The sequence below is a fragment of the Diabrotica virgifera genome, chromosome 8 (genome assembly GCF_917563875.1).
Source record: "Diabrotica virgifera virgifera chromosome 8, PGI_DIABVI_V3a".
In the NCBI taxonomy this organism is placed as follows: Eukaryota; Metazoa; Arthropoda; class Insecta; order Coleoptera; family Chrysomelidae; genus Diabrotica; species Diabrotica virgifera.
The window spans coordinates 133,514,753-133,533,448 of NC_065450.1; the positions used below are offsets into that span (position 1 = coordinate 133,514,753).

At 35.1% G+C, this 18,696-nt stretch overlaps 1 protein-coding gene across 2 annotated transcripts in view; it reads left to right on the forward strand.

Annotated features, from left to right (window-relative positions):
* The window catches only part of LOC126889483 (prostasin-like), an 89,067-nt gene that overhangs the window by 62,160 nt on the left and 8,211 nt on the right, over positions 1 to 18,696 (forward strand). For both annotated transcript variants that reach the window (XM_050657820.1, XM_050657819.1), the window contains 3 exons: positions 697 to 917; positions 4,639 to 4,869; positions 14,400 to 14,610. In XM_050657820.1, the coding sequence (XP_050513777.1) occupies positions 697 to 917; positions 4,639 to 4,869; positions 14,400 to 14,610 (663 nt within the window). The remainder of the gene's footprint in view (positions 1 to 696; positions 918 to 4,638; positions 4,870 to 14,399; positions 14,611 to 18,696) is intronic.

Sequence of the window (18,696 nt, forward strand, 5' to 3'; positions counted from 1 at the left end):
TAGCTACCGGGCACCAGGTATGTCGAACAGCATCTTCGATGCAATATTCGTGTTCAGCGATCTCGAAAACCCCTAGATAATAAATTTCAACTATTTTCATAAAGAATATTTTCATAAAACTCCAGGAAATGACGTAGATACCGGGTACCTCGTACAGCATCATCTATGCAGTATTCGTGTTAAGCGACCTCAAAAACCCCGAGATAATAAAGAACATTCATAAAATGTCAGGAGATGACCTAGAAACCAGGCACCAGGTACCTACCTCGTACAGCATCGCCGAAGCTATATTGGTGTTCATCGACCTTAGAAACTTCGGAATAACAAGTTTCAATGATTTTCATAATGAATTTCGTTAAAACTCCAGGAGATGACGTGCATATAATGATATCGGTCACCAATTATCTCTTACAGCTTCCCGATCCGATATTCCTGTTCAGCGACGTCCAAAAACTCCTGCCTACAACAAGGCAGTCTTCATTTTTCTCTCATGTTCAAGTGTTCAATAATCTTCCTAAAGCTCTCTCCAATCGAATTCAAAAGGTTTCATAATGATACGTCTTACTAAAAGAGTTAGAGGTTTAGGCGATTTTAGTGATTTATTTACTGGCCTATTTATTCTTATGGTAAAAATAACAAAATCAAATCATCAAGATACTAATCTGTTAATAATTTCAAGATTACATTTTGATACAGGCTGCAACTTGTCCAGCTGGAACTACACCATGCTTCGGTACCAATACAGCTTGCGGAACTAGATTTATTACGCCGAATATGACCGGTAATGGACCCTCCAGCTATGGAGCCTATCCATGGCAGGCGTATCTTAGGAATACGACCAATGCATTTGCAGGCAGTGGTGTTCTTGTAAGCCCTTACTACGTAATTACAGCTGCACACAAAGTCTACTTAAATGTGTAAGTGCCAATTTAACTATTATTATTATTATTTATTAAAAATGAATTGACGTTTTTATTTCATTACAAAACGAAACCAAAGCCGTCTTATATTTCAGTTCGTTCAGAGAGCGCCACAAGCACTCTGACCGGTTTCAAAACTTGTTAGTTTATCATCAGAGAATGCATATGTAGCTATCTCTAAACAAATTAAAATAAGATTAGAATAATAAGACGGCTTTGGTTTCTAAGCGAGCGGGAGATACCCCTAAAATGACCAGGTACTGACCACGGAGAGGTGAATGGCTAATTTTATTCATAATTTATATTTTTGAAGGTGCTGAAACGAAAATGAGGTTTATTTTGAATTTTATGTCAAGATTGTCAACATTGTCAAAATCGCAATTTTAACCTAAAAATAAAAAAAAAGAAATCACGTTTTTTTACGTTTGCCTCGCTACAACTCGAAATTTTTACAGTATATATTTCTCACGTTTCTTAAGAGAATGGTACTTACTTCAAGCGTTTTGTCTTATTCGAATAAAAGTTATGAATTTTTTAAAGTGAAAGGTGCAGATTTCTGAATTGCAAAGTTCAATCGCAAAAGTTGAGCGACGAAGTTTGAAATTTAGCTTTTTAATAACATGTATGTTAAAGTATAGAGTACAAAGAAGTATTTTGGAAAGGTTTAGATCAAAATGTTTTATAGAAAAAAAAATAGTGCAACTTTTATTATCGACATTAGAAATCCCCAATATAACGGTTATTTTTCGAGATACTGACCATGGGTGGTGAATGGCTAATTTTGGTCTTAGTCGTCTTTCTGACGGTGCTGAAAATGAAAATGAAATTAATTTTAAATCTTAGGTGGGGGAATATTGTCAAAATCGCAATTTTACCATAAAAATAAAAAAAGTCAAATCACATTTTTTTGCGTTTAACTCGCTACAACTCTGGTCGATTTTAATATTTTTTTCTAAGGTTTGTACACTATACGTTGCTCACTTTTTTGAAGACAACGGTATCTGTTTTAAGATTTTAATCTTATTCTAGAAAAAGTTATGAATGTTTTAAAGTACAAGGTGCAGATTCTTAAAATGCAAAGTTTAATCGCAAAAGTTGAGAGGCAAAATTTAAAATTAATCACGTTTATGTTAAAACATAGAGTACAAAGAAGTTTTCTGGAAAGTTTTAGTTACAAATGATTCATAGAAAAAATGTCGCAACTTTTAATGTAGACGTTAAACATCCCCAAAATAACACTTATTTTTCGAGATACTGACCATGGGAGGTGAATGGCTAATTTTAGTCTTATTTTATGTTTTCGATGGTGCTGACAATGAAAAAGTGGTTTATTTTAAATTTTATGTGAGGGAACATTGTCAAAATCGCAATTTTAACCTAAAAATGAAAAAAAGTGAAGTCACGAATTTTTACGTTTAACTCACTACAACTCTATTCCATTTTAATATTTTTTTCTAAAATTTCTACAGCATATATATTTCTGAATTTTGTGTAAAACCATAGAGTTCCCAGAAGTTTTATGGGGAGTTTTAGGTCTAGATGTGTTATAGAAAAAATATGGTGCAACTTTTAATTTTAAGAAGAACGTGGTTTAACTTTTTTTTTATTTTTAGGGCAAATTTGCGATTTTGACAATGTTCTCAAACCTAAAATTCAAAATAAATTTGATTTTCGTTTTCAGAACCATAAAAAACATAAAGTAAGACCAAAATTAGCCATTCACCACCAATGATTAGTATCTCGAAAAATTAGCGTTATTTTGGGGATTTACAACGTACATGTTTAACGTTTCACCATTTATTTTCTATAAAACATTTTTATCCAAAACTTTCCAGAAAACTTCTTTGTATACATGTTATATTTTTGAATTTGATTTAAAATCTATATTTTAAATTTTGTCAGTTAAATTTTGCGATTAAACTTTGCAGTTCACGAATTTTCACCTTGTACTTTAAAAGATTCATAACTTTTACTAGAATTAGACTAAAAGCTTAAAGCAAAAACTATTGTCTTAAAAAATTTGAGCGATATATAGTGTACAAACTTTAGAAAAAAAATAGTAAAACGGGCCAGAGTTGTAGCAAGCTAAACGCAAAAAAACGTGTTTTAATTTTTTTTTTATTTTTAGGGTACAATTGCAATTTTGACAATATTCCCACACCTAAAATTTTAAATAAATTTCATTTTCGTTTTTGTCACGGTCAAAAATATAATCTAAGACCAAAAATAGCCATTCACCACCCATGGTCAGTCTCTCGAAAAATTAGCGTTATATTGGGGATTTCTAATGTCGACATTAAAAGTTTGACTATTTTTTTTTTCTATAAAACATATTGATCTAAAACTTACCAGAAAACTTCTTTTTACTCTCTACTTTAACATTAACGTGATTAGGAAGCTAACTTTTAAACTTCGTCACACACCTTTTGCGATAAAACTTTGCAATGCGCAAATCCGCACCTTTTCCTTTGAAAAATTCATAAGCTTTATCGGGATAAGAGTAAAAGCTTGAAACAGGTACCGTTGTCTTCAGAAATGTTAGGGCTGTAAACTGTAAAAATTTTAGAAAAAAAAATTAAATGGAACAGAGTTGTAGCGAGGTAAACCCAAAAAAAGTGATTTCATTTTTTTTTCTTTTTAGGTTAAAATTGCGATTTTGACAATGTTCCCCCACATAAAATTCAAAATAAACTTCATTTTCGTTTTCAGCACCCTCGAAAATATAAAGTATGAATAAAATTAGCCATTCACCCCTCCGTGGTCAGTATCTCCAGAACTAAGCGCTTTTTTGAGGGTGTCATACTCGTGTATTATTCGTTTTGCATCGAAATGATAATGTTTATTCATTTTTATTTCTATTAAAGGATCCATTTTTCATTAAATTTTCCGCGCTGGACAGGTGAGTTGTAAATTGCAAATTGTAGAGGACCAGAAAAATGGTCCCAATAAGGTTTTTAATTTAATATTATGTTATATTTTATTAGATTGACAACTTTGACTTATTATTTATTAGTTACAATTATTATTTTTTATGCACGAATTTATCTTTGATTTTTATAATGCAAATATTTCCCTTAGAAATATTTGGTGTACTTTCTTTCATCACATTCAGAAACTCAGCTATCAACAATTCTTTACATTAGATATATCGTGAGAGGTAAAATTGTGGAATAAATCCCTTTTTGACGAGACTAGGCGATTTTGAAAACAAACTCACGAAACAGATCGTTTTTTATTTTTAAATTATAATTTTTTGGCTATAATCATACTAGTGATGTTATCCAACTGGGCAAGATGACGTTACCGATGATTTTTTTTTAAATGAGAATAGGAGTCATGTGCTAGCTGTTCTCTATTTAATTTCTTGAAATAAAAGGCATATATTGAGCACCTAGCTAGTTCATTAAAGCTCGCCCAAGTATACTTTCGCTCCTAGAGCATCATCAGGGGCATTTCGTCAAATCAGGAAGATATCCTATTAGAATGTGACACTTGTTTGATGGGACTGATGGCAAATATAACAAATAACACTGGACAAAGCACAAAACAGATTAAACAAATTATAAATGGTGGTACATACTACTTCATTTGGATGTCAAATATGGAGGAACAATTAATTTTTATAAGTATATTATTGCTTAATCTAGACTTATTTTTCCAGATTTACTTATTCCTTACAGCAATAACACAATATATATTTTAATGACTTTTTTTACAGAAATACTCCAACAGCGGTGACAGTACTAATGGGTGTATATAATCCAGCAAGTCTCGTCAATGTGCAAAGTAGCACAGTCGCAAAAATTACCGTCCATCCACAATTCGTAGCTGCTACCTTAATTAATGACATAGCAGTATTACAGTTAACGCAGCCAATTGTATTAGGCATATACGCTAACATTAACACGGCTTGCCTAGCAGCAGCTGGAACTTCTTTTATAGGACAAACGTAAGTATAGTGCTGATAATACACATACACATTTGGATAACATAACCCTTCAAGAAATCGGCATTTCCTTCATTATTTTTAGGTTTGTGTTTTTAATTTTGCATATAGCCGCTTAGAGGGCGTCACCGCTAAAACCTTCCGACGCAAACGTAAGCTCAATCTTTTGTTGACATAAATCGAGAATTTCATTGCGATACAACAAGTCGTGTAGATACAGTGAATTTTTGAAATTAGCAAGTCGGTCGAAAAATGTATCTTAGCCGAGAATATTTTCGAGCAATAAATTTTTACAATTTTTGGAGAGGATTATCCCAACAGCAATATCACGCTGAAATGGTTCTGTGATTCGGAATGAAGCATCACACCAGTCAACTATTTCTCGCTGATATTGCGAATTTCAACGTGGTCGCTCCAGTCTCAGCGACGAATCCAGGCCAGGTCACACAGCAAAACGTTGATGTGGTTCGTCAGCTAATTAAGGATAACCGCTGTGTAACATACCGGGAGGTAGAGGCATCTTTGGGCATTTCAAAGATCTCAATCCAAAGATCCTATATGAAAAACTGGGTGTTAGGAAGTTAGTTTGCCGTTGGATCTCTCATTTGCGAAAACCATTAGAACGGTTCAACAAAGGAAGCTCAAAAAACGTTTATAGTATTGTTAGTGGCGATGAATCTTGGATTTACTCCTGCCAACGGGAAAATAAACGCCAATCCGCTGTGCGGGTGTTTCAAGATGACGATAAACCAACAAAATTGATCCGTCCTCGAAGTGTGTCAAAGAAAATGATCGCAACTTTTGTGTCAAAATCTGATCATGTGACAACAATTGCCCTAGAAGATCGAAGAACGGTTACTTCTGATTGGTATATAACCGTTTGTTTACCAGAAGTTATGGCGAAACTTCTACAAAGCAACACACAACGGCGAATCATCTTACATCATGACAATGCAAGTGCTCACACTGCCCAAAAGACAATAGAGTTTTTGGAGCTTTAAAACATCGAATTGTTAAACCATCCGTCATATAGCCCCGCCCTAAGTCCCAACGACTTCTTCACATTCCCAAAGATCAAGAATTCAATGCGTGGGCGGCGATTCCAGTCACGAGAAGAAGCCATACATGGCTTTAATGCAGCCATTTTGCAGGTGTCAGCTGAAGACTGGAATAACTGTTTTCCCAATTGGTTTGAACGCATGCAAAAGTGTATCGATCTTAGTGGGACATATTTTGAAAAACAATAAGTACTTTAAGTCTATATATTTTTTGTTTTTATGGCTATATGCAAAACTAAAAAGAAAACCTATCTCAAGAGTCTAAAAATTGTTAGAACCCTAAAATGGAACACTCACAATACTCTCACTAAATGACTTTTATTTTTCTGTCGAGTGATTGTCGTGTTTTGCCTCCTAAAGCGTCCGAAGCGGCACTGATTTCGGTCCTGATTTTTACACAGACATGTGCCAATAGGGGCAATTACTTTTATTATTGAACCAGATGATAGATGTTTTTAGTTTATGAGAATTTTAAATATTGCAATACATGTCAAGTATCTGTCTTATAATTAATTACCTTTTTGTATTTGTTTATGTGGTACATTTCGAGAAATAATCTTTTCTATATACAAGATAAATTAAATGTGTGTCCTGGTGTGTTGGAATGGTGTTCTACTGCACAAGAACCTAGAATAATAAACAACTGCCACAAGACTGGAATACCGGAATAATTATTCCACTACATAAAAAGGGAGATCAGCTTGAATGTACAAATTACCGGGCAATAACGCTACTGACTGTGGCATATAAAATACTGTCAAATATTGTCTATGAGCGATTGAGACCATATGCGGAACAAATAGTTGGGGGATATCAATGTGGTTTCTGCAGGCAGAAGTCCACAATAAATCAGATCTTCGTCTTGAGGCAAATCTTGGAAAAGACTAGTGAATTTAATATAGACACACATCATCTCTTCATTGATTTTGAGAGTGCTTATGATAATATCCATCGAGAATTTCTGATCCACGCCCTGAAAGAGTTTAATATTCCAAGTCAACTCACTGATATAGTAAAAGAAACACTTAAAGTACAGAGCCAAATTCGAATTCAAAACGCACTAACAGATACAATACATGTTAGAACGGGCCTACGACAGGGAGATGCCCTATCCTGTATTCTATTCAACATCACATTAGAGAAAATAATTAGAGAGTCAAAAGTCAACACCAGAGGAACAATAATAACAAAAAGTGTACAAATATTGGCATTCGCAGATGATGTTGATATCATAACTAGCAAAAGACAAATGATAGAAGCATTTAATGCGATATAACAAAACAGTGGCCTAAATATTAATGAAATAAAAACCAAGTACATGAAGGCCAGCAAATCGACAGGCCAAAGAAACCTACAGAATCTGACAATAGGAGACTATAATATCGAAAGCGTAAAAATTTTTACATATCTAGGTTCACTAGTCACCGCAGATAAAAATGTCAGCGAAGAAGTTAAGAGAAGAATACATATTGCTAATAGAACATATAATGGACTAATTAAACATCTAAGATCTAACAACATCACGAGAAAAACCAAATGCAAAATATACAAATTTCTGATAAAACCGGTCCTTATATATGGACCAGAGACATGGACACTGTCGAAAATCAATGAGAACTTATTAGGTACGTTTGAACGAAAAATCCTCAGACACATATATAAGGGGGTGAAAGAAAATGACGTATGGCGCAGAAGATATAATTTTGAACTATTCGCAGCATACAACGAACCCGAACGTCATAACATCCATAAAAATCGGACGTCTGCGCTGGATGGGCCATGTTGAACGGATGTTGGAGACCGAAATACCAAAACATATAATGAGGCAAGCACCGGTAGGGAGAAGGTCAAAGGGAAGACCCAAACTTACATACATGGAACAAGTGGAACAAGATCTGAAAACACTTGAGATTACCCACTGGAAGAATAAATCAAGGAACAGAACAGAATGGAGGGAAATCCTAGAACAAGCCAGGACCCAAAAAGGGTTGTCGAGCTACTGATGATGATGAATACATGTCAGTTGCAAGTATCTGTCTTATAATTAATTAACTTTTTGTATTTGTTTATGTGGTACATTTCGAGAAATAATCTTTTCTATATACAAGATAAATTAAATGCGTGTCCTGGTGTGTTGGAATGGTGTGCTACTGCACAAGAACCTTTCTCTGTTTTGTAGTCTTTTGTGTTTCAGTATTTTTAGTTTTAACCACTGCGAGGTTTGCCCTATATTTCGCGTGCATATATAAGACTATTCGCGTGCCACATATAAAGAAAATATAAGTGTGGTTAAAAAGTTGTAAATCAAATAAGAAGTTGGAATAATAGATAAAACACCCAGTATCTTTTTATGTCGGGCCAGATAGCTCAGGCGATAGGATGTCTGACTTCCACTCAGAAGGCCGGTGAGCCAATCCCTACAGGAGGCCCCAGGTCATCCTAGCCCAAATAAAATACACACACCCAAACTTATATGGAATCTCCATGTGTTTCAAAGTAATATTTATTTATTTTGAAAAACTTGTTATTGTTGCGAAGATTAAAGGTTTTTATTGAAAATAAACAAATATACAAGACAATCTGATAGTACAGCCCGGTACGGTATAGATTATTTGCTTGAGTTGCAAGTTGAACGAAAATAAATAAACTAACTTTTGCGTCCAAAAACGAAAATATGCCTCATGTGGAGTTATAGAACTTACATCGAGGAAAGATTATTGGTCTTGTGGAGAAAGTAATGTTCTCAGATGGACATAGCTGCAGAGCTAGGCGTAATACAGAGCGTTCTGTCCAAAACATATGCTAGGTAACAGGAACTAGGAAAGCTCAAAAATAAAGCAAGGGAAAGTCGCCAAAAGTAATAACGGCTCTCCACGATCATTTAATTGTCCAATCAGCTGGAAGACACCCAACCACTTCTCACCTGCAGCTCCAAAGGCAGCTCTTGGAAGCTACATGTGTAACTGTTTCAGTTGAAAAGATAAGAAGAAGAGTTTGTTCCAAGAAGTATACTGCAGTTGACAGTTATGGGTTCCTGAGTTATCGAGGCAGCACAAGATTGATCGCCTACATTGGTGTCTTCACCACCAAAACTGGAACATTGGGAATTGACAAAATGTGCTATTTTCAAAAACAGTCAGAATTTAATGTAATCAGATGGAAAATCAGATGACCCACGAAATCGTGTACTTAGAGGTCGAGGAAGACAAGCAAGAACGAAAACTGTCAGATCTATTCACAAATATAAAAAGGGAAGTGTAATGTTCTGGAGAGGAATTATGATCCGTAAAAAAACTCCTTTAATTTTCATCCAATCAACTTTAACTGCTCACAGGTATGTTGATAACCTGTAGTCAGGCTCTGGAGAGACGCAACAGGAGAAAATTTAATTTTATTGCATGATAATGGACCTCTACATACCATTAGAGTGACTACAGGCATAATTGAAGCAGAAGGTATCCCTTGCTTGGAGTGGCCTGCTTGATCACCCGAGCTTAATCCTATAGAGTATTTGTGGGATATGCTTAAAAGAAAATTTAGAGCTCGCCGGGATAATCCACAAAACACCGCACGTCTAGTACAAGCTGCTTTTAAAGGATGGAGCAACCTACCACAACAAAATGTTGATAATTTGATTAGGAGCGTGCCCACGCAAACTGAAGCTTGCATAAGGACTAGAGGTGATAACACTGACTACCACAAAATACAAAAAAAATAAATAAAAACAAGATAAACATTATTCGTTTTACATTAAAATTTTGTATGCTATTGACTTTAAAACAACTACTTTCAATTTGTGTGTTAAATAAGTTATTGTTTTATTTAATTGTTATGTATTTGTTATTAAATTGCTTTAAAATAAATATTGTTTCACTTCGTGTGTTCGTTTTTTTAAATTCGCCCGAAATAATAAGAAATATCAGGTGATTCCTTATAAGTTTGGGTGTGTGTATATATCTTAAGTAAAATTAAGTGGTAATAAAGTAATAATAGGCGGTTAAAGTACTTCATACTTACTTACTTATTCCTCTTCACTCCATGCGGAGCATAGGGCGTCAACTGTTTGTCTCCATTCTGTCCTATCCTTTCCACTGATATTTATTTCTGCCCAGATTTTCCCAATAGCATTAATTTATTTATCGACACTTCTTTTCCACGTTTCTACGGGTCTACCAGATCTTTTCTTTCCATGTGGTGTGTATTCTACGGCTGGCCTCGCTATGTCTGTGTCAGGTTTTCTTAGTGTGTGTAATTTAATTCCATTTCCTTTTGCATATTGCCTTAGATATAGGTTCCTGGTTAGTTCTTGTCCATAACTCTTGGTTTGGATATCTTCCTTAGGCATTTATTTATGAACACCTGCATACATTTTCTTGACATTTTCGTAGTTTTTGCTTCGTATAGCACAGTCTAAAAGTTGCTGTTGAATAATCGTATCTTGGTTTTACTTGTCATCTGACGTGAAGACAACATTTTCCTTAGCATATTAAATACATTTTGAGGTATTCCTACTCTCCGTTTTACGTCTTTCTCCGTCCTTGCTCCTTCCGTGCCACCCAGTGATATTGCCAATTATCTTGGTGTATTTATTTTCATTATCTTAGTTTTTCTGACGTTTGTGTTAAGTTCGACCTTCTTCCTTGCCTTTGCTACTTTTCCAGTTTTGCGTTGCATGTGTTTTTTTCTGTTAAAAGGCATATAAAATATCATCTGCAAATTCCAAGTCCTCTTAAGTTGGTTGATTCTAGTCTTATTACTAGTAGCCTTAGACATGATCCAGTCGATTACTCCCAGGAATAGGGTCGGAGAAAGCACACAGCCTTACCTTACTCCTGTACAAATCTCTATTTGTTCTCTTAACCCTTTCAATCCCAGACGAAATTATAATTTGTCGACCTTTAAGTCCCATTAGTCCTGTCGCCAGGGGGGGTACAACGGCCTCCTGTATTCAGATGGACTTACCCAAGTTTTTATTATGTATTTTGGCCCGTAGAACACGAATTTTTTGGGTAACAGTTGATCCGGATGTCGATAAGATTGTTATAAACAAAGAAGTTGAGGAATTACATAACAGTGATTTCTCGCAAAACAAAACATGTTTTTGTATTTTTTGGGCCATTCTAACCAAAAAATGTTCCTACAAGTTTTTTCGTAGGATGCATAGTTTTCGAGATAAACGCGGTTGAACTTTCAAAAAATCGAAAAATTGCAATTTTTGAACCCGAATAACTTTTGATTAAAAAATAAAATAGCAATTCTGCTTACCGCATTTGAAAGTTCAAGTCAAATTATATCGGTTTCGAATATATACATTACTAAAAATTTATGTGTTTATTGCTAAAAAAAGCTATAAACACATAGTGTTTCCCGTGCCTAATACATGCGTTTACATGCATGCTACGTAGAAATAGCCTCGCTTGCACTTGTACCTACTATACCTACTCGTTCGATTTTAAATGAGAAATCATTGAAAACATCACTCCAGCACTAGGTGTTTATACTTTTGTTTAACAATAAAATAATAAATTTTTAGCAATGCAAATAACTAAAACCGATATACTTTGACTTGAACTTTCAAGTGCGGTAAGCGGTAACTTTTTAATCAAAAGTTATTCGAGTACAAAAATTGCAATTTTTCGATTTTTTGAAAGTTCCACCGCGTTTATCTCGAAAACTATGCATCCTACGAAAAAATTTGTAGGAACACTTTTTGGTTAGAATGGCCCAAAAAATACAAAAACATGTTTTGTTTTGCGAGAAATCGCTGTTATATAATTCCTCAACTTCTTTGTTTATAACAATCTTATCGACATCCGGATCAACTGTTACCCAAAAAATTCGTGTTCTACGGGTCAAAATACATAAAAAAACTTGGGTAAGTCCATCTGAATACAGGAGGCCGTTGTACCCCCCCTGGCGACAGGACTACATCGGTACACGTAAGTGCCACTTCATTTAATTTACATTAAAACTATACTACTCTGACAAACTTTAAGCGATTTTTTCGCAGCGGTACATCGAAGTCTAGCTTGGTCTAGCCTTGAACAACGCGATTTCATTGGTTGTAGTTACTGTCATGCGATGTGCAGTGCGAATTCTTCATTTGTTTGTATCATTGTTATGGTAGTCAGGGCTACCTATCTGGGATATAAGGATGGTTCCGGGTACTAGTACTTCTAAGTACCTCTGGGACTGAAAGGGTTAACTTCCATTATTGGACTGTGCGTGCTGTGGACCCTTCGTTTTATAATTCTGATATATTCGGGAGGCATTCCGTATTTCTTTAGTAATTTCCGTAATGCTTTGCGATCTACACGATAAAACGTTTTCTAGAAGTCCATAAAGTTTACATATAGCTTATTCTGCCACTCTAATGATTGCTCTATAATCGTTCTCATCGTAAAAATGTGGTCAATGCAAGATCTTCGTGCCCGGAATCCAGCTTGGTTTTCTCGTATAACTTTATCAAATTCCTTCTTCATTCTTTCAAGCATGATTCGGGTCATTATTTTGCTTGTTGTGCATAGCAGGGTGATAGGTCTCCAATTTTCACATTTAGATGTGTTGCCATTTTTAGGAATTTTTAGAATTAACCCTTGTATCCATTCTCTGGATAGCTCTTCGGTTCTCCAAATTTGTAAGTGTGTACAGTCTGCTTTTATTAACTGAGCAGGGAGATTGTCTATTCCGGCAGCTTTTTCTCTTTTTAATTATTTAATTATTGCATTTTTTATCTCTTCATGGGTGAATTATTCGGTGTTCATGTTCATTGGGTGTCTATTAGGTTCCTCTTCTATTTCGTTTGTTACACATTTATTTGAAATACTCCATCCATCTAGTGAGAATTTGTTGTTTTGTTTTCAGTAAAGACCATATTTAGCTTTTATTTTAGTAGTATTATTTCGGCTTGTTCTTGTCAAGGTTTTTGTGATGTCATACAATTTTTTAGGTCGTTCTCTCTTGCCGCATTTTCACCTTCATTAATGACTCCGTTGTGATATGTTCCTTTGTCATTTCTTGCACTTCCTTTGCTTCTTTGTTTTTCACAGTATTTCTACTCTAACCGTTGCTTCTCATCATTATTCTTCATTACTAGTTACTTGACTTTAATTTTTTTACGTTCTTGTATCTTATCCCATGCTGTTTTTGTCTTCCAGAGTTTGTTACTGTTTTTCTTGTAGCCAACTGTTTCCACTGCTGTTTTCTTTAACGTCTCTTTATACTTGTTCCCTAGTTCCTCAACAGTGGCATCCTCCATGTCACCGGCTGTTCTCCAATTCTGCATTCGGTCTCTGAATTCATTCTTTATGTCATTTTAATCTCTGAGCCAGTGGACATTGTATTTTTCTCTATTCGTGTTCTCTTTGTTGCTGCTCGCAGTTTAATGTAAATTTCGCTCTCACTGACGCATGGTCCTTCATCCGCCCCTCTCATAGATCTTACATCCAGTAGTGATTTTCTCCATTGTCTATTTATTGTAATGTGTCTATTTGGTTTTGACTTTACCTCCTGGAGAAATCCACGTTATCTTGTTTATGCGCTTGTGTGGAAAGATACTTCCGCCTATCATTAAGTTGTTTTGGGCACAGAAGTCAGTAAACGTTTCACCATTTTCATTTATTTCTCCTAAGCCTTCCCTGCCCATTCCAAATCCTTTTCCGTCATTAGCTCCACCTATTTTAATATTCATATCCCATATCACTATTAAAATATTACTTTTATTATTTGCCTCATAATACATTAAATGTGCAGTTACTCGAGCGTTATGGGGACCTACTGGATTATGAAGATTAGGTCCAAAAACCAAAAAAAGTTAAGTAAAATTTTCCATTTAAGTGGGGACTTTCCGACTATAATTTAATTTTCCATTTCCAATCGTTTTTTCAGATTATTGCGCCATCTGTCCATAATTCAAAAAAATATCTCGAATAAAAGTTACTTATTTTTACGTAAATAATCCAAATCTGCAATAAAAAAAATGGAGGCTCCTATTTAATATTTTGAAGTAACCCCCACTCCTCTCCGTGGGGGTTGTGTTTGGTATCATTCGATAGTTTTTAAAAAATATTGAACACGTATTTTTTAGTTTTTCAAGCTGACGTTTATTTTTTGAAATATTCGCTTTTTTCTTGTGAAACTTTGTGACTCACGCATTTACTTGCGCCCCGCTTAAACCGTCAGATTTTTTAAATATACACTGTTCGGCATGTCTTATCTTAATCTGACGATTTCGAGTTTTTCTAAGGATAGATTTTTTTTTCGGACCCCCCCCCTGTTTAAGATCCAATATATGATAGGGATACATTTACAGGGTACAAGGTTTCTCCCCATATCATAATCTGACGCGCTCTACTAACTGCAAAAATCCCCGCTTGGGCTGACCTACCATAGGTTTGGTATTTTTATTTATTAATCAGAACATAGAATTAAGCTAGTAGGTAAACTTTGATGCAATAATGTTATCCACATTTTTAGATGTGTTGTCAGCGGATGGGGCCAAACAGCTTTTACGACTATCGATGCCCCTACTAATCCACAGAAACAAGCTACTGTTACTATTACTACCTATGCTACATGCAGGGCCTCCTATGCTGCGGCAAATTTATTGGGTACTAATGTAGATACTTATTTGGATCAAAACGGAGAAATATGTGCAGGAGGTGTAAGCATGCTGGACGCCTGCACGGTAAGTTATATTATGTACTTTAAAACTTTAAACTATACAGGGTGTTTGGTAAAGAATGGGCCATAGCGTAACCTTACATTCCTGAGGTTAAAATAGGTCGAGTTAAGCTAACTTACCTTAGTACAAAAGTTGATAATAACCTAAATACAGGGTGTTAAAATTAAACTTTTATTTTATTTATTTATGAATATTCCCTGGCAGACATGGGACAACAACACGAAATTTGGTAAATGGTGCTGGTATTATACAATCTACTAAATTATGTTAAACAAACGTTTATGGCTACTACCAGAGGCGTACGACGGGAGAACGTGAATGGTTGACCCTTCCCAAATTCTACGCCACTGGCGGAATTGCTATTTTAGTGCAATTTTTTGATTCTCTAACACTTTCTATGTAAGAAACATACTCTTCATTCGTAACGATAAAGCCATTAGTTTTCGAGATATTTGAAGCTAAAAACGAAGGAGAATAATATATTAATCAAAATAAGTGTGCCTTTTCATTTTTTAACTTCAAATATCTCGAAAGCTAATAACTTTAACGTTATTAATGAAGAATATTATTTGCATAGAAAGTATTAAAGAATCTAAAAATTATGCTAAAATAGCAGTTTCATCAGTGGCGTAGAATTTGAGAAGGGTCAACCAATCACTTTCCCCTGTCGTACGCCTCTGGTAGTAGCCAGAAACGATTATTTAACATAATTTAGTAGGGTGTACGGTGCCTACACTTTCTGCCAGGTATCACATGGATATGTCAAATTATTTTAAAGTTTTCTTTTTTTTTTAAATAATTTATTCTATATATAAAACTTTAGGAACTATGCGTGCCCGATACTATAAAAATATTTCACATATCCTTATGGTACTTGGCAGAAAGTGTAGGTACTGTACAACTGTACACCCTAGTAAATTATGTTAAATAATGGTTTGTGGTTAGTACCAGAGGCGTACGACAGGGGAAATTGAATGGTTGGACCTTCCCAAATTCTACGCCACTGATGAAACTGCTATTTTAGCATAATTTTTAGATTCTCCAATACTTTATATGCAAATAATATACTCTTCATTCGTAACGATAAAGTAATTAGTTTTCGAGATATTTGAAGTTAAAGTTAAAGTTAAAGTGAAATGAAAATGAAAAGGCACACTTATTTTGATTAATGTATTATGCTCCTTCGTTTTTAGCTTCAAATATCTCGAAAACTCATGGCTTTATCGTTACGAATGAACAGTATGTTTTTTTACACAGAAAGAGTGAGAAAATAAAAAATTTCACTAAAATAGCAATTCTGCCAGTGAAGTAGAATTTGGGAAGGGTCAACCATTCACGTTTTCCCGTCGTACGCCTCTGGTAGTAGCCAGAAACGTTTGTTTAACATAATTTAGTAGATTGTACATTATTGTACAATACCAGCACCACTTACCAAATTTCGTGTTGTTGTCCCATGCCTGTCAGGAAATATTCAAAAATAAATAAAATAAAAATTTAACTTTGACACCCTGTATTTCGGTTATTATCAACTTTTGTACTAAGGTAAGTTAGCTCAAATCGACCTATTTTAACCTCAGGAATCTAAGGTTAAGCTATGGCCCATTCTTTACCAAACACCCTGTACAAGTATTAATTAAACAGTCAGGGAATTAAATGAAAATAAACAGATTCGTTTTGATTCAAATCGGATGTCTTACCGTCCGCCGACAAGTGTTTCTAGGTTTACCCGTTATCAAGAAGGATTCGTAAGAAGAATGAATTGAATCAAAACGCTCGTCTGCTCTGTATAAATAATGACATATTTATACCGGAGTATGATTAGAACGACCTCTAACGGGGAACAATGTATTTAGTGTCGACAATGTCCCAAGTAATCTGTTTACCCAGATACGAAAATACCAAACGGGCGACGCTTAGGAATTGGAATTGGAATTAACAATAATTGGGAAAGCTTAGAACGCTTAGGAATATTGTTGGGATATTTTCCTAAGCGTCGCCCGTTTGGTATTTTCGTACCTGGGTAAACAGATTACTTGGGGTGTTGTCGACACTCATTTCATCCTTCCCTGTTAGAGATCGTTATAGCCATACTCCGGTATAAATATTTCATTATTTATACCGAGCAGATGGGCGTTTTGATTTGATTCTAGTCGGTCTTCCTGCTGACCTTTCTTGATAACGGGTAAACCAACATATTAATCGGTTCCTCATTAGAGAAATGCACATAAGTAATGATAACAAAACATTTGCAACTATAAAAATAGTATAATGTCAAATGTTCTGCCACACAACACACCACTCGCTTCTTTCCACTTCATCCATCCAGCCCTAATTCTACTGCCTGCATCTCCATCTATTTCTCTATTACTCTTTAATACCGATCCCAGGTACTTAAAACTATTGCTTTTTACAATCAGTTCACCATACAAAGATACCGTTTTATTTGTAGTAACTCCATCTTTAAATGAACATTCCAAATACTCTATTTGTGTCCTACCATATTTTATCTGGTACAAGACTAATGAGAATAAATACGGACTAAGCACCGAGCCTTGGTGGTATTCTACTTTTACATAAAATTTATCAGTCTCTCCCACACCTGTCCTAACACTAGTCGTTACTCCCTCATACAAATCCTTCACAATATTTACATATTCACCAGGGACTCTTTTCTTATTGAGTGTTTAACACAGAATCTCTCGAGGAACTTTATCATATGCTTTCTCAAGATCCATGAATACCATATGAGCGTTTGTTTCTTTACTCCTGTATTTTTCTATCAACTGCCTTATAATGAAAATTGCATCTGTTGTTGATCTGCCCTGCATAAAGCCAAATTGATTCTCGGATATTTTGGTCTCTTCACGTATCCTTCTATCAATTACTCTTTCCCATATTTTCATGATGTGGCTAAGCAGTTTTATAGCCCTGTAGTTTGTTCATTGTTGTATATCTCCCTTGTTTTTGTAAACAGGTACTAGTATACTGCTTCTCCATTCGTCTGGTATTCGTCCAACTTCCATAATTCTATTAAATAGACCTGCTAGCCACCTTGTTCCTGTCTCCCCCAATGCTCTCCATACTTCCCCAGGAATATCATCTGGTCCTACCGCTTTTCCTTTTTTTATTTTTGAAGCGCTTGAGCCAGCTTCCTCGTTTGTTATTTTGGTGACCATTGCTGCTACTGTCTCCGTTGACTCTACAGGCTGTCTGTCAAATTATTCATTTAATAAGCTGTCAAAGTACTTTCTTTATCTCTTTTTGACATCCCTTTCGTGAACTAGTGTTTTATTATTTTCATCGCGGATACATCTAGTCTGATTAAAATCTTTGGCTTTCTTTGCTCTCTGTTTGGCTATTTTATATATCTTCGTTTCGCCTTCCCTGGTATCAAGTTGATCGTATAGGTTTGAATACGCTTCTGCTTTGACTTTTGCTACTGCTACTTTCGCTTCCTTTTTCTCCACCATATAGTTTTGAAGATCGGTGTCGGATCTGGTTTCTTGCCACTTATTATATAATTTTTCCTTCTCTTTTATTTTTCCTTGTACTTCATTTGACCACCACAAGTCTCTTTATCCTCAAAATTTTTCCTGGTAATTTCCCTAGTATTTTAATAGCAGTCTCTCTCATTCTACTGGCCATTTTTCTCCAAATTGTATTAGGGTTTTCTTTCATGTTCCAAAATATTTTTTCTACTATTCTTCTCCTGAATAGACCTTCTTTCTCATCTTTTAGCATCAACCACTTAATTTTTGTGGTCCTCTCCGATATTTTTGTTTAGTTTCTCTTTTTACTTCGATGTCCAGAACAAGCAGCTTATGTTGTTGGCTTACTGTCTCACTAAACTATTACCTTGCAGTCCTTGCATTCACTTATGTCTACTTTCCTTATCATGAAGTAGTATATTTGGGATTGGTGTTGTCCACTTTTGTAGGTAATAAGTTGAGTTTCTCTCTTTTTAAAGAGAATCTTTCTCCTAAATCAGAGAATCATTCTCTCTCCTAAAGAATGTATTAACAATCGCCATATCCAATGCTGTTGCTAATTCAAGCATGTCATATCCAGCTTCATTTCTAGTTACAGAGC